Genomic DNA, 17007 nt, shown 5'->3' on the forward strand with positions numbered 1-17007 from the left:
AATACACAAATATGCAAACATTGAAACAGAATTAAACATAACAGTATTAAAAATTCACAGTTAAAATCGATCAAAACATGTTCAAAGCTAAAAATTATAGCACCTTCCAACTTGATTTTAAAAACCTTTAAAAGCCTGTTTGAATAAGAAGGTTTTCGCCTGCCGCCAGAAGGACAGCAGGGAAGGGGCCATTCTGGCTTCCCTGGGCAGAGAGTTCCAGAGTCAAAGGGCAGCCACCTAGAAGGCCTGCTCTCTTGTTCCCACCAACCGAGCTTGAGATGAAGGTAGAACCGAGAGAAGGGTCTCTCCTGAAGATCTCAGGACCCGGATAGGTTCATACAAAAGGCTGTGGTCAGCCAAATAGCCTGGACCTGAACTGTCTAGGGCTTTAAAGGTCATAACCAGCACTTTGAATTGTGTCCAGAAACAGACTGGCAGCCAGTGAAGCTGCTGCAACAACGGGGTTGCCTGCTCCCTGTAGCCAGTCCCAGTTAACAACCTGGCTTCAGCTCTTTCCTCGAGTGTGATGCATACCTCTAAATTATGTCTCAAACATTAGGGTGTGCATTAGACCTGATGGTGCATTAGAATCGCACACCCAGACCCACCGGTTGGTAGCTCTTCTACAGCGCCGCCTCCCCCCAGCCAGCCAACTAGTGGGACTCTTCAGCCACCAACCCTTCCCAACCTCTTGGTTTCCTGGTTCCCTTAAGTCCCACGAAAGCCCCAAATGTCTGCTGCCCACTCACACATATGGCTCCTCTTCTCCCACCGCCAACCCAAGTCTGAACCTGTGCAGTCCAAAAGCACCGTCCCTTTGGAGAGTTGGAAAGGCACTGATCCAAGCAGAATGCAGCCTTCCTCTCTTTCTTCCTCTTTGCTTTCCCCTTCTTCTCCTTCTTGCAACTCCTTTTCCCAGGGTTAAAAGTGAGGGCAAGAGAGAGAGGTGGAAGCTCAGGCTCACTCTACAGAACAGATTTGAAGTTGCTCCCTCCCTTCCTTGAGCCCAAGCGAGGCATTGTTAGTTCTCTGCCTTCCTCCCATTAAGCTCCTGGTGAGATCTGCTTTCTTGAGCTCATTGCCAATCATGAACTCAACAGGAGGACACATTACATCCACCAGCAAATCCTTATTTGCCTGTCAGGCTTAAAAAAATTGAAGTGTACAGTAAAATCAGTGGTACCTTATACTCAAGTAAATACGGTATATGACAGGTTTCTAGTGTGAGAAGATCTGGTTTCATAAAAACGAGGGCAGAAACATGAGGCAAGACCTAAATAAACACACTGGCACCTGTATAGTTTTTGTAGCCCATTATAGTTTATATGAGGAGCTCCAGAGGCAAGCCATTTTCATTGAATACATGTCTGTCTTCATTATAGGGATATACGTCTCTTAATATTAGAGCACGGCCGATGGTCTATGACTGAGAAATATGAGACACTCATGAAGGGCCTCTCCATAGATTCTCTTCTGTTGTTTGTGAAGGCTTTCAAATCTCAGCTCTTTGCAGAAGGTTTAGTCCAAGGAAACTTCACAAGTCATGTAAGTATACATTTCATGTGCTTGCTTTGCTTCTCTGAATTGTCCTGTCTTTTTCTCTTAAAATAGATTTTTAGTCCCGCTGAGCTAGGGCAGTGCAGTAACACAGCAGCTAATTCTGATCTCTTTGTTGACTTTTATCTATTCATAGCTGATTTATTTCTAGAGAGAACATGTCTCTTGGATTTTCTAGGTCTCCCAATGCAATTCTGTAGAAATTGTCCATAGAGTCGTGCTGGAAGACCTAGAAATTCCTAAAGGTTTTCTCTCAGGTAAAAATATCGAAATGTCTTTATTTGCAGTTTATCAGTTTCACAGGGATCCTGCAAACCTTGTATTTTTATAATCTCATGCCTGGCCAGTGCAGTGAAATAGAAATGGTTTATAATTGTAGCTTGGCAGTGAATGTAGGGTTGAGTGAAGATCTGAAATTCCTTCAACACATGGACACTTACATGTTATATGTTTTATGTACCCAGTTTATTTTCTGATTCGGAGCTTTTGCAATACTGTCATTTCTTCATGTTTTACAAGTTTATCGCTTTCATTCTAGGAATCAAAAGAATTTCTGGATTATGTTGTGGAGTGAGTATTTTCCTTTCATCATGAAAATATTACATTAGCCATGAAATATAGTGAGAACTAGAGAAAATATACTTGGTATTGTTGAATCACAAGCGTTTAAATATTCAAACTTGTCAAAGCAGTATTTCTGAAAACAGAAGCAAGCTTGTGCATTTTGAAACACTGATGTTGCAGCAAGTTTCATCAGTGGTTTCTATTGTCTGTTCCAAGAATGGACATGCGCCAGTCATTGAAGGAGTGCATTGGACCCTTGAAAGGAGTTCAGAGGCTTTGTGCTCTTCCTGTATCCTTACACAGAATTCTCAAACCTTCCCCCCCCCCCCCCCAAAAAAAAAATGTTTTGGCTGTAAAAGTCCCTCATGTCCCTAGGTAAAAGTAGGAGGAAATCATGTCACATTTTTACTCTTCTATCTTGGCTGTTGTAATGAGAAGGGAAGCCTTTGTTTCGCCAGGAAATGAAGCAACATTAATTTGTATTATTGCAGTCTTGAGGTACCCCAACTAGGCTCTTACGCAAAAGACACAGAATTCTAAAGCCAGGAATTTGATTACTGAACAAAGTTCACTATCTTTTCTTGCCCAATTACCTTATATATACTATACTAGAACTTTTCTCAATTTTCATATTCATTATATCTTCTATTTCTCTAAATACTTTCTCCCAAAAATTATTTACATATTTACATTGCCACCACATATGTATGTATGTTCCTGGTTCTTGACACCCTCTCCAACAATTTTTTCAATTATTTTTATTTATAACATCATGTTTTAAGGCAGTGGGTCTGGAAATGCTTTTCTTAATTCAGAAGTAGATACACTTGCTGATATATTACAAATCATTGAGTGAGCCACCTTTAAGTTCAGATCTCCTTTCTGCCTATCCTTGGTCTAGATGACTGTTATGATGAGATAAAGAGAGTTTGTAGTTGACTCTGATGTTTGGACTCTTTTAAGAAAGCTGCAGTTCCTTCCACTCGTACATCCGTGTCCAGTGCAGTTCCGGGTGGTGGACTTGCCAAGCTGCCATCTGCTGTGCAAAGTGAAAACGCTTAACAAGGGAGATTCAAATTCTGAAGTCACAGTCTACTACCAGGTGCGGTGATGTCAAATATGGATGTTTCAGTTCTTTCCCCATCATTATTACTCCTTCTGCATACTATGGAAAAGTTCATTTTCTGCTAGTGGATAAGAAGTCACTCAGAATCATGTAGCCTTTTTTCCCTCCCAAGCACAGCCAGGGTGTCACTAAATCAAAATAAAATCTTTCTCATTGGATCCTTAGCTCTTCTATGCAGGTTTGTCTACAGTTTGGGGGTCCTCTTTTGCCCGGAACAGGTTTTATCAGAGCTCATCTTCTCAGGGAATGCTAGTGTCAAAAGAGGGAGACTTCTTTATAAAAAAAAAACTCCAAAGACACGGCTTACAAGAGACCTCATCCATTTGTCTTTCTTCCACGGCCTCTTTAAGTGAACTGGTTATGCTTTGGATTTGGATCATTTTGACTCATAATCTAGATAATAGGTACTTGAAAGGACTAAAATTATATAAGTCCTTTGTTTTTGTGGCTGATGCCATAAATTCTATCATGTTTTCAGCTTATGGTGCTGCTGCCTTGACAATAGCAAGTGGATCTATTGGATCTAAACAGTGGCATAGTCTAGAACAAATGTAGCTACACTGACCTTTGAGGGTTCAGAAGAATCGCTTAAAGAATATTTCTACAGAAATTATTTATTATTTAGACGCACTTTAAACTAGGTCCACCGGGGGAGGGGGACAACAGCCTTGCGAACACTACTTTACCCATAATGTCTGGGAATCGCCAGAAGGCTAAACGGAGGGCTGCACAAACACAACAAGGACCAAGTACCAAAAGCACAATAATCCCAATTAAACAGCTCAAGGGAAGATCCCAGGGGCTCACATGTCTTTACACTAATACACAGAGCATGGGAAATAAACAAGACGAACTCCAACTTCTAGCACTACACCACAAATATGATATCATAGCCATCACTGAAACCTGGTGGGATGACTCCTATCGCTGGAATGTAGATATCGAGGGGTATAACCTCTTTCACAGAAACCGAACAAAGGGGAGAGGAGGCGGAGTAGCCTTATATGTCAAAAACTCTTATGCTGCAGAAGAAATTCAAGACAGCAATCTGGGAAACCAGCTTGAAATCATCTGGATAAGAATCAAGGGAACTGGGACTCAAAAAGATGTCGTTGTAGGCGTCTACTACAGACCCCCAAGCCAGGAGGAAGATCTTGATGAAGTCTTCTGCCAACAGTTGACCAAACAGGCACAGAAAAGAGATGTAGTAGTCATGGGCGATTTCAACTATCCCGATATTTGCTGGAAAACAAACTCGGCCAAGAGTACAAGGTCCAACAAATTCCTCGCTTGCCTTGCAGACAATTTCATGGTCCAGAAGGTAGAAGAGGCAACAAGGGATTGGCTACTCTTGATCTCATCCTAACAAATGCGGAGGACCTGATCGATGCAGTCGAAGTGGTAGGATTCTTAGGGGCAAGTGACCATGTGCTCCTGCAATTTGAGGTACAAAGGAAGGCCGAAACTAAGACAAGTCAAACCCGCATTTTGGACTTTAGGAGAGCTGATTTCCAAAAAATGAAGGAAACGCTGAGCAGCATTCCGTGGACACAGATACTAAAAGACAAGGGAGCTACAGATGGATGGGAATTTCTCAAGAGTGAAATACTCAAGGCGCAATTGCAAACCGTGCCAACAAAGAGAAAAAATAGGACAAGTGCAAAGAAGCCAGAATGGATGTCCAAAGAACTTCTAACTGTGCTAAGACACAAAAGAGACATGCACAAGAAGTGGAAAAAGGGAGAAATCACCAAAGAAGAATTCAAACAAATAGCCAACACCTGTAGGGAAAAGGTCCGCAAAGCTAAAGCAAAAAACGAGCTCAGACTTGCCAGGGACATTAAAAACAATAAAAAGGGCTTCTATTCTTATGTCAGTAGAAAAAGGAAAAACAAGGAGGCGATAGGACCTCTTCGAGGAGAAGATGGGGCAATGCTGACAGGGGACAGGGAAAAGGCAGAACTACTTAATGCCTTCTTTGCCTCGGTCTTCTCACAAAAAGAGAGTCTTCAACCTCAGCAAGATGGAGTGGATGAGGGATTGGAGGACATCCAACCCCAAATTGGGAAAGAAGTCGTCCAGGAATACCTGGCCGCTCTTAATGAGTTCAAGTCCCCAGGGCCAGATCAACTACACCCAAGAGTACTGAAGGAACGAGCGGAAGTCATTTCGGAACCATTGGCAACCATCTTTGAGAGTTCTTGGAGAACGGGAGAAGTTCCAGCAGATTGGAGGAGGGCCAATGTGGTCCCAATCTTCAAGAAGGGAAAAAAGGACGACCCAAACAACTACCGTCCGGTCAGCCTCACGTCGATACCGGGCAAGATTCTGGAAAAGATTGTTAAGGAAGCGGTCTGCAAACACTTAGAAACAAATGCAGTCATCGCTAATAGTCAACATGGATTTATCAAAAACAAGTCATGCCAGACTAATCTGATCTCTTTCTTCGATAGAGCTACAAGCTGGGTAGATGCGGGGAATGCCGTGGATGTAGCGTACCTGGATTTCAGTAAGGCCTTCGACAAGGTCCCCCATGACCTTCTGGCAAGGAAACTAGTCCAATGTGGGCTAGGCAAAACTATGGTGAGGTGGATCTCTAATTGGTTAAGTGGACGAACACAGAGAGTGCTCACTAATGCTTCCTCTTCATCTTGGAAAGAAGTGACAAGTGGAGTGCCGCAGAGTTCCATCCTGGGCCCGGTCCTGTTCAACATCTTTATTAATGACTTAGATGAAGGGCTAGAAAGCATGATCATCAAGTTTGCAGATGACACCAAATTGGGAGGGATAGCCAATAGTCCAGAGGACAGGAGCAGAATTCAAAACGATCTTGACAGATTAGAGAGATGGGCCAAAACTAACAAAATGAAGTTCAACAGTGACAAATGCAAGATACTCCACTTTGGCAGAAAAAATGAAATGCAAAGATACAGAATGGGGGACGCCTGGCTCGAGAGCAGTACGTGTGAAAAAGATCTTGGAGTCCTCGTGGACAACAAGTTAAACATGAGCCAACAATGTGATGTGGCAGCAAAAAAAGCCAATGGGATTTTGGCCTGCATCAATAGGAGCATAGTGTCTAGATCTAAGGAAGTAATGCTACCCCTCTATTCTGCTTTGGTTAGACCACATCTGGAATACTGTGTCCAATTCTGGGCACCACAATTCAAGAGAGATATTGACAAGCTGGAATGTGTCCAGAGGAGGGCGACTAAAATGATCAAGGGTCTGGAGAACAAGCCCTATGAGGAGCGGCTTAGGGAACTGGGCATGTTTAGCCTGAAGAAGAGAAGGCTGAGAGGAGATATGATAGCCATGTATAAATATGTGAGAGGAAGCCACAGGGAGGAGGGAGCAAGCTTGTTTTCTGCTTCCTTGGAGACTAGGACGCGGAACAATGGCTTCAAACTACAAGAGAGGAGATTCCATCTGAACATTAGGAAGAACTTCCTGACTGTGAGAGCCGTTCAGCAGTGGAACTCTCTGCCCCGGAGTGTGGTGGAGGCTCCTTCTTTGGAAGCTTTTAAGCAGAGGCTGGATGGCCATCTGTCAGGGGTGATTTGAATGCAATATTCCTGCTTCTTGGCAGGGGGTTGGACTGGATGGCCCATGAGGTCTCTTCCAACTCTTTGATTCTATGATTCTATGATTTATTTATTTACTGTGTGTGTGTGTGTGTGTGTGTGTGTGTATGTTGGTTTTCTCACCCCTGGGGAAACTCAAAGCGGCTTACAAAAATAATGGCAAAATTCAATGCTTTTCATTCATAAACCAAATCATAAATCAAACAACAACTAAGTAATGGGAGGGAAAGTAGACAACACCGTCAATTTTCAAGAAGACGACTACTGAAAATTTTTGACTAATGTTATTGGCCCTTCCATAATATCATATAGTTAGAGTAAAGCCATCAGCCAAAGCTAGTGGACCTGAAGGGATTCCTGCTGAAATCTTTAAAGAGGGTGAACCTGAGCTGACATAACAATTCCACCAGCTCATTGAAAAAGTGTGTGCGGCCAAGAAAATCCCAGCAGTCTTCAGAGATGCCATCATCATCATCCTCTTCGAAAATGGAGAAAGAACAGAATGTGGAAATTATCGAGGTATCTCTCTTCAAACCTCTGCTGGGAAAACCCTTGCAAGAATCCTTGCAAACCACCTTCTACCTATTTCAGAAGACACCCTCCCAGAATCCCAGAACAGCTTCCGCCCCTCCAGAGGAACAGTGGATATGATCCTCACTACATGACAACTCCAAGAAAAATGCAGGGGACAAAACCAACCTCTATACATGGCATTCATTGACCTCACAAAGGCATTCGACACAGTGAATTGCAGTGCTCTCTGGACTATCCTTCAAAAAAGCGGATTCCCTGATTTGTGAACATTCTGCATCTCCTCCATGATGACAGCAGTCTTGGATAGCAATGGCTCCCAAAGTGACCCATTTAATGTGGAATCGGGTGTCAAACAGGATGTGTTATTACCCCAACCTTTATTCTCCATCTTCATTCCTATGATACTGTACCTTGTTGATGGGAAGCTTCCTCCCTGTGTGGAAATCATCTATCGGACAGATGGCAAGCTATTTAACCTCATCAGACTGAAAGCCACAACATCTGTTACAGAACTCCAGTATGCTGTTGATAATGTGGCCTATGTTCATTCAGAAGAAGACCTAAAAACCACTCTAAACACCTTTGCAGAAGCATATGAAAAGCTTGGCCTCTCACTGAACACCAAGAAAGCTAAAGTGCTCTTTGAACAGGCACCAGCCAACCCCTCTGCAATGCCAGAAATACAGCTTAATGGTGTAACATTAGAAAATAATTTGCCATTACCGCTACATTGGCAGCCACCTCTCCACAAAAATCAACACTGAAATTCAACACCGTCTGAGCTCTACGAGTGCTGCATTCTTCCAAATGAAGCAGAGAATCTTTGAGGATCAGAACATTCATAGGGAGACCAAGATGCTTGTTTATAAAGCTATTGTCCTCCCTGTCAGAGTGCAACAGAAGCTTTGAAGCTTAGAAGAATGGACACTTTGAGACTTCAGTAAAAGCAAACGTATAGCTTTACTGAGTAGAGCAAATATACAGCACACACTCGCATTGACACCCAACCAAAAAGACAGAAACAAGACAAAAGCACCGAAGTAAAGGACGAACGAAATCTTACCTCTGGATCCTCCCTACCTGTTCCAGGCACACTCAGGGTCACAACTTCACAGTTCATTAGAGGCTTGACTGATTAACCCTTTCAGTGTCAATACACTCTCTGCTAATGCAATCAGGTTACAATCACAGGCATTACACAAAATTACATTTAAACATTCACATTACACTAATCTTACATTAACACTCCCAACCCTGTTAAATAGCTATGAAATGTGGACCATCTACAGATGTCACACTCAACTCCTGGAATGATTCCATCAGTGTTGCATCAGAAAAATCCTGCAAATCTCTTGGGAAGACAGGCAGACAAATGTCAGCATGCTGGAAGACCACTAGCATTGAAGTAATGATCCTCCACCATCAACTCCGCTGGACTAGCCATGTTGTCCGGATGTCCAGTCACAGTCTCCCAAAGCAGTTACTCTACTCCCAACTGAAGAACAGAAAATGGAAGGCTGGTGGATGGCAAAAGAGATTTAAAGATGGTCTTAAAGCCAAACTTAAAAACTTTGGCATAGACAATGAGAACGGGGAAGCCCTGGCTCTTGAGCACTCTAACTGGAGGTCAGCTGTTACCAGTCGTGCTGTAGAATTCGAAGAGACATGAATTGAGGGCAAAAGGGAGAAACATGTCAAGAGGAAGGTGCGTCAACCAATCCTGACCTGAACTGCCTTCCATCTGGAAACTGGTGTCCTCACTGTGGAAGAACATGCGGGTCAAGAATTGGTCTCTACAGTCAAATTTTCCAATTATCACAGGGAGAGAAAGTGAGGTGCAATCTTGTGAACAGGGTCACAGAAAGCAAAACAAACATTGCAGGGCTGTCATCCCTTCCCTTTGTGTGTGTGTGCTTGCACTTGGGTATGTGACTGGAGCTACACTTAAAAATGTACCTGTTCCAACTTACAGATGCATTCAACTTAAAAACAAGCCTACAGGATCTATCTTGTAACTTGGGGACTTCCTGTACTTGATGCAAAAGATGATAAATTTCTTATCCTGAAATGTTTACATTGGTTGTTTTGCTTTTTAAAAATGATTCTGTAAAAACCAAATAGCATGGGAAGGTGCTAAACTTTTGTACTTTAACAAGCCATTTGGGGTGAAGGATTGTTTTTTTTATGACAAATGACAGAGATACGTAAGTACTTGAGAAGAACACTGCTAGACTTAACCAAAGCTAGTCAAGTGTTCTGTTTATGCATTTACTATTTTTCCAAAATTGCCCCAAAACTGAGGAACTTACAAAGACATTGATAACACCCTGGCCAAGGGGTACACTTTAATCTGTCTTTTGCCAGAATTAAGAATCATTTCAGGAAAGTAGAAACCAGGGCAGTTAGAGGCTTCTGAAAGTCACCGTTATGTGGTGGAAGCTTCCTTGTGTTGCTGAATGTGTTCCATGTATATGTTTTAAAGTAGCTTTTTTGACAGTTGTTGAGTCTAGTGTGATTTTCCATAATGGACTTACAATGTACTTAATGATTTGATTACTGTTAGTTTGATTCCTGTTGGGTGAGCTGGCAGAACTGAAGGTATGTGGATTTTGTGGTCTATGAAATCTGTCTCTTTTCATCTTTCAGTCAGGAGCTAGAAGTTTAACAGAATATTCTCTCATGGAATTGCTTGTGGTAAGTTGGATTGCTTCTCAGAAGTAGCTTGGGTATCATATGATTTGTACAATTGCAGTAATAAACACCACTGCACTTAACACTAATGTGGTGTCTATAAAGACACTGGTGAAATGTTGTATTATATTGGTTTGTGGTGAAATTGTACTGAGAAAGTAGATGGGGAGATCTGGGAAAGAGGGGCAGAAGAGTGATTCCTACAACTATGTGATACCTAAATCAAACATGTTGCTGTTTGAAACTTTGCTGTTTTCTACAGGCAGAAAAATACTTGTGATTCTTAGCAACTCAAGTGTTTTTTTATTTGTATGCACATCCACAGCATATACATTTTAACCTATCCACTAGTACATTTTATAGATAAGCTTAGTAGACTTGTGCAATTCGGGTAAACCTTGATCTGTCATTTTTTAGGAGCCTCCTGAATTTGGGAGGACAGAAATCCATTTTTGATCCGGGAAGCCAAAAGATTCATTTTCAATCTGGCCTATTGGCAGCAATTGGGGGGGGGGGGGGGGTTGAGGTTTAAGGCAAGGGCTTAAGAACCCCCATTTCCTGTGATCCTTTCCCTTGTCTCTTTAGAGAAGACCCAGGTTTAAGGTAAGGGCTTAAGAAACGCCGCTTCCTGCGATCCTTTCCCTTCTCTCTTTAGAGGGGACCTAAGTTTAAGGCAAGGGCTTAAGAAACTCTGCTTCCTGTGATCCTTTCCCTTCTATATATAGAAGAGACCTGGGTTTAAGGCAAGGGCTGGAGCCCCTGGTGGCGCAGTGGGTTAAACCCCTGTGCCGGCAGGACTGAAGACCAACAGGTCGCAGGTTCGAATCCGGGGAGAGGTGGATGAGCTCCCTCTATAAGCTCCAGCTCCTCATGTGGGGACATGAAAGAAGCCTCCCACAAGGATGATAAAAACATCAAATCATCCGGGCGTCCCCTGGGCAACGTCCTTGCGGACGGCCAATTCTCTCACACCAGAAGCGACTTGTAGTTTCTTAAGTCGCTCCTGACACGACCAAAAAAAAAAAAAAAAAAAAGGCAAGGGCTTAAGAAATTACCCTTTCTGGGATCGTTTCCCTTTTGGCAGCTGCCCGAAAGCAGCTGGGTCTTTGACAACCGCTGTTCTGTTGTGGCAGAAAACAATTGGCATGCCATTACGAGTGTCTGAAACAACCGAACCAGCCAAAGACTTTTTTGAAAACGGATCCATGGACAAGCCTGAAGTCTAGACCTTCTGTGTACAGTTTAGACATGGCCTGATCTTAGTAGGTATAAGTAACGTGATACATCATTCCTTGGGCAGTTTACTTGTCCTGAACTTTAGGGTACAGCAAACCAAAGGTTGTTTTTATTGGAAGATAAAGGGTAAAGCAAAGAGCCTAGCTTACTGGAAATTATTGCATTACAGATGTACATGGAGGAGCCTTGTTTTGATTTCCTGCGAACCAAGCAAACCCTTGGGTAAGTTCCAATTCAGTTGCTCTTTGACTTACGGAGATGGGGCGGAATATAAATAAAGCTGTTGTCTCCTCCTCCTCCTTATGAGCCTGTCATAAGAAGACCCAGGTTTAAGTCTGCTCAGGTCTTGCAAACTCCTCAGGACTATGGTTTCCTTGATTAAATTGGTTCACCTATAGTGTGAACTCCCTCCTGCCTTCCATTTTACTAAGCTTTATTGCCTTTTATGCTGAGCTATGACTTCCCAATGGTATATCTGAAAGAGAAGTTTGTCACCTTGGCTTCTAATGAGAGTTCAGATCTGATTTACTCCAGGGCCCAGTTTGTGGGTCTACTAGAAGTAAGTAATCAGCAAAATCAAAAGCCTCTGTACCATGTTAATGTTGAATCTATACTATTACTATACCCAGTGGGTATAGAAATACCCACTATAGCATGAATAAAGTATTTGTACAACAGCAGGGAACTTCTCCACATTTCCCCAACCTCTCTCTTGACCACTTCTTACATCATTGTAAAGGAATCCCCAATTCCTTTGTAAAGGAATCCCCAATTCTTAAAACTGCAGTAGTCAGTGTGAACACATAGTGGTTAGGCATGTGCAGAAAGAGGGGGGGGGAAATCATTCCTCTAGACATGTGTCAGCTGGACAGGCATTGAGGAGTTAACTGCTCAGTGTAGACCAAGTACCTGTCCAGCCAGCCCAAAGGTCATTTTCTGGGCTGTTGTACTAAAGAAGGGCCAATGGTGTATGCTATTTAAGCTGGAAGCCATATTACTTTGTTCTCTTTCTGAACTCTCTCTTGATTGTTTCTCTATGCTGTGAGCATTTCCTGGTAAATAGCTAAGTGTTTAAGTAACCAAAACAAGAAATAAAACTTGCCATCAAGGTCGCTTGATAGAAGAAACATTTCCATAGTGTTTAAAGACAGCAGCAGAGATAGATAAGGCTCAGTAAAAGAGGTCTGGCTGAATTTGTTCATGCCCCAGAATAGAAAACATTTGTTTGAGATTGCAGGTTCATCCAGGGGTCAGATGAATCCCACGTGCCTTGGGGACCAGAATACTCCAGAATTATCTATCGGGGTGGCTAAGATAGTGACACCTTTCATTTCAGTGTATTTAATACACGAAATTATAAAAAATGTTGTCTATAAAATTGCCTTCATGCTATGTGTATAAGGTATTTTTATGAAACATAATTGCATTTCATGTTTAGACTTGAGTTCCATCGTCTTGATACCTCATTGCATACATATATGCAAGGAAAATCCCCCAAAATCCAAAACGCTTCAGGTTTATGCATTTCAGATAAGGAATGCATAACTGTAATTCTACCCACAGTAAAATAGCATAATACAAACATTTTAAAGGCATTCATGGAGTGATTTATTTTTCCCCTGTCTCCTATCCTTTTCCTTGTTTTAGATATCATGTGTACCCTACATGTAGGAATACATCCGGGATCCTTGGCTTCACTATTACGGTAGAAACACAAGCAACCAAATACAAGTGAGTGACATTTTTATTTTCCTGTTTTGTGCAATGCATCATTCCTTAGTCACTGCAGTAATTCAGCTCCCAAAACTGTTAGTGTTGCAGTTCAGATGGTTTTGAGGAATATCTCTGCAGACAGAGGCTGCTCCCTTCCCTTCTTGGCCATATAGAGACCAAGACAAGAGACAGTAAAATGTTAACAGCAGTAAAGTAACTCCTCTTGGATTCCAGAGTGTCTCCATCCCTTATGACCCCTCAGGCCCCTTTCCTAGGCAGATAACATTGTATATTTCTCAAGAAATCCCTGTACTACTGTATCTAGAAAAACTTTTAAGTGCTGTATAGGTGAATCTCAGCCAAATATTGTCCTAAAGAAAAAACGTTTGCCTTTGTTTGAAGGTAGAAATCTGAGTTACATTCCAGTCTTCAATTTGCTCTAACACTGTCACTTTACATTTCCTATATGATTTTTTAAACATCTTTTGCCTGACAAAGAAGCCAATGGATCTTCAAAATCTTGCATGATGTGTCTTGTGTGTTCTGGTTGTCCAGTAAAGTTATTGCTTTTTTGTGAATTTTGGATTTCCAAAAGCAAGATTTAAGCGTACCATTCCTTTCTCAAAAGACAGGATTATACTTTTGGTATAATTCACTCCCTCTTGCTATTTGGTACAAACTTGTGTGTATGTCTTATTTTTTCAGTTCTGAATTTGCAGATAAGAAGATAGAAGAATTTCTTCAGTGTTTTGAGGAAACAATCAAGAATATGACTGCAGAGGCCTTCAATACACAGGTAATAAGAGTTAAATTTCCTAGAACCAAAACCGATATTTTAACAGGTTGTTGTCTTCTTTTGTATTTATATATTCATGCATCAACCAAGTTTCAGGTATATTATGCTTATTCCGAGACACCAATTTTCACTTTTGACTTACTTAGTTTAACCCATGTATGCTCTGCACGTGAGAAATGGTAGTGGGACTCCGCATCCCAGTTCTTACCTACCTTAATGTACCTAGTGGAGAGCCTGTTTTGTTGAGGATATCCATGTCATTTTAAACAAAGTGTGAAAAAAGTTTCACCCATAGATGTGGCATTCTGCCTCAAAAGTTCCCAAATGCACTCCTTGGGCACTTTCACCATGTTTGAAGGGCCCCTGGGCCCCTATTTTCACCACATTTTGTGACACACACACACATAGAGGTACAACCCAGGGCTTTTTTCAAACAGTAAATTATCAAGAAATGTCTGCTCACTTCCTGTTACTAGAAAGGCCTCTCCTTGGTCTAAAATGGTCTAGAAAGGCCCTTAAATGTGATGAAAAATCCCTCCATGCACCCTAGACATTTCAGGGCAATTTTTCACATTTGTTTGTGTGTGTGTGTGTGTGTGTGAGCAGGTATGAAGGAAAGGTGCCATCCTCTTGTCCCCACCCCTGCTTATATCAGTATTGAAGGCGATGATGTTATCATTGAAAGTATACATATTGTAAAACACAGGCAGGGAAAGTATACCCTGTAAGCCTCACGTGATCCTAATTGTCTCCAAAAACCCAGACAAAAAAAATTCTTGGCAAAATATTATCCATGCATCAACATTTGCTACCTTGTGATGCACTGTTATGCCTTAAAAATTACTACTCTTGATCTCCAAAATAAAATACAAAGCTTTACTGTTATAGGTCCTAGAATAAGGGAACTATCCAGGACTCTTATATTCAGTTTCCATAGAGCCCTGCAAGACTTGACAAAAACAAGGCTGTTGGTGTTGCTGAGGTGGGAATGAAGAGGAAATGCATGGTTTTAGGAATTAGCACATTTTTCAGTTCTGTGTATTTTGGGTCCAGATAATCTTACTACTGCATTATTACTGTTTAATCAAACTGCATCTTGAAAATATTATACATACACATACATGTATATATACATACACACACTTTAGCATCCTGCCAAGTGGCCCCTAACCTCACCTAACTGTCAAATAACTAAATAAGATATATATTTTATATTTATATTTTAGCTCCACTGGCTGCCAATCTACTACACAATTCAAAGTGCTGGCTTTAGCCTATAAAGCCGTAAATGGTTCTGTCCCAGCTTATCTGTCCAAATGTATCATCCTCTATGAACCACAGCGGAATTTAAGAGGCCCTGCTGTCTGCCCTGCCTCCCTCGCAGGTGCAATTGGCGGAAACGAAACAGGGTCTTCTCAGTGGTGGCCTCTCGGCTATGGAACTCCCCAGGGATATCAGATCAACCCCCTCCATCCTGACCTTTCACAAGAGAGTGAAAACATGGCTTTCTGACCGAGCCTTTAGAGAACTTGTGCAATAGACAGACTTGGAACATTGTGCAATGACCATTGGAACGGCCTGGATTACACTTGTAGATAACATATTTAACTCTGAATGTATTATTTTTAAGTCTTAATTGTTTTTAATGTACAGTTTAATTGTTTTAGTATTTATTTACGTGTACATTGTGTTTTAAGGCATCAAATCATTGCCTATATGTAAAGTCACCTTGAGTCCCCTCCAGGGTGAGAAAGGGTATGTGTGTGTGTGGGGGGGGGGGGGGGAGGAGATAGAAATGTCGTAAATAAAATAAAAAATAAATAATATATTTAGCATACTGAACACTTAAGGCTGAGTGATTGCTATTATTTGAAGGGAAGCAAAATGCAAGTTACAATGTTTCAATCTTTGTCTGCCTTCAGGTTCATGACTGATTTACAGATTTGTAGGTTGAAATTGTAGCACTTTTATAACTCAAAACTGGAATAGTTCAATCGTCCTGTGCCACATAGGTTCACTTCTTTAGAATATTCAAATATGCCAAAATAAGAGGAGAAATAGTATCTTGTTCTGTAATGAAATTCTGTCTTCTCCACCACAGGTCACAGCTCTCATTAAATTAAAAGAATGTGAAGATTCTCATCTTGGTGAAGAGGTGGATAGGAATTGGACAGAAGTGGTGACTCAACAGTACCTGTTTGACAGATTAGTTCGAGAGGTAAAAGGTCTTTCTAAAATTTAACCCCAGAACTCCTCTGTAGGCCATGCGTTAAATTAATATCTCAAAACTTGTAAGAATTAAAGTGAATAGCTAATAAGAAATATGTATTCAGTATGACAGGATAGCAGCCAAAACAGGAATTCTGAGGAAAAAAGATGCCAATATGCTAAGAAAAACTAGAAAGCCTTCAAAAGTATAAACTAAACAAAATATATTCTGAGAATTGAGCATGGATAGTTGAAGAAGTGCCACAGAATATTGAGTTTCATTAGAAAAAGAAAAAAAGGGAAAATTGGATGTGAAAGAAAAGAATATGAATTCCAATTTCCTGAAGGTAGGCAGGACTGGCTTGACCTTGGATCAGGAACATGGATGTTCAAGTTACAAGGATGCACAGCAGCGTTTTATTGCTGTCATTGCACACCATATTTGTGTATGTCAGAATATTGAGGAATCTTACTGTGTTTACATAAATGCCATCATCTCACTACCTCCCTGTGACTGAAACCTATCACTGATCTGTTGTGAGACTCCAACTCATAGGAACAGCTGTTTGGAGTTTTTCCAGTTCTCTAAAACATTGCTTCTTAAACTGTGTGAGTCCTAACCCCAAATGGGGTTAGCTCAATGTTGGGAGTCACAAAAAGGTTTGCAACAGTAAAAGTTTCCTGAATCCACACATTTACACAAATCTGTTAACAACAACATGCAAGGTTTACAGCGGACTGTGCAGAAAATGCTTCAGTGTACTCCACAAAACAGGGAACCATCCTGTTTAGCCAGCCCGTTTTCAGTACATGTTTGGTTTTTATACTTTTTAAAATATATCTGGGGTCATGAAAAAAATTTCGGGTGAAAAGGGATCATGAGTAGAATTTTTTTAAGAAGCCCTGCTCTAAAACAGGAGTAAGAAATGTGTGCCATCTATTCCTGGACTGCAGTCCAGCGCTGGAAAAGGCCAATAAGACGTTAACCACAGCCATGT

The 17007-nt window shown here is 41.4% G+C and overlaps 1 protein-coding gene across 1 annotated transcript in view; it reads left to right on the forward strand.

The window, feature by feature from the left end:
- NRDC (nardilysin convertase) overlaps positions 1-17007 on the forward strand; it is a 44816-nt gene that overhangs the window by 26145 nt on the left and 1664 nt on the right. Inside the window, 8 exon segments of the mRNA XM_060773492.2 lie at positions 1383-1545; positions 2096-2127; positions 3085-3223; positions 10012-10059; positions 11462-11514; positions 12940-13023; positions 13711-13801; positions 15903-16019. Coding sequence (XP_060629475.2) covers positions 1383-1545; positions 2096-2127; positions 3085-3223; positions 10012-10059; positions 11462-11514; positions 12940-13023; positions 13711-13801; positions 15903-16019 — 727 coding nt within the window.

Source organism: Anolis sagrei, chromosome 4 (assembly GCF_037176765.1).
Source record: "Anolis sagrei isolate rAnoSag1 chromosome 4, rAnoSag1.mat, whole genome shotgun sequence".
NCBI classification, from domain to species: Eukaryota; Metazoa; Chordata; class Lepidosauria; order Squamata; family Dactyloidae; genus Anolis; species Anolis sagrei.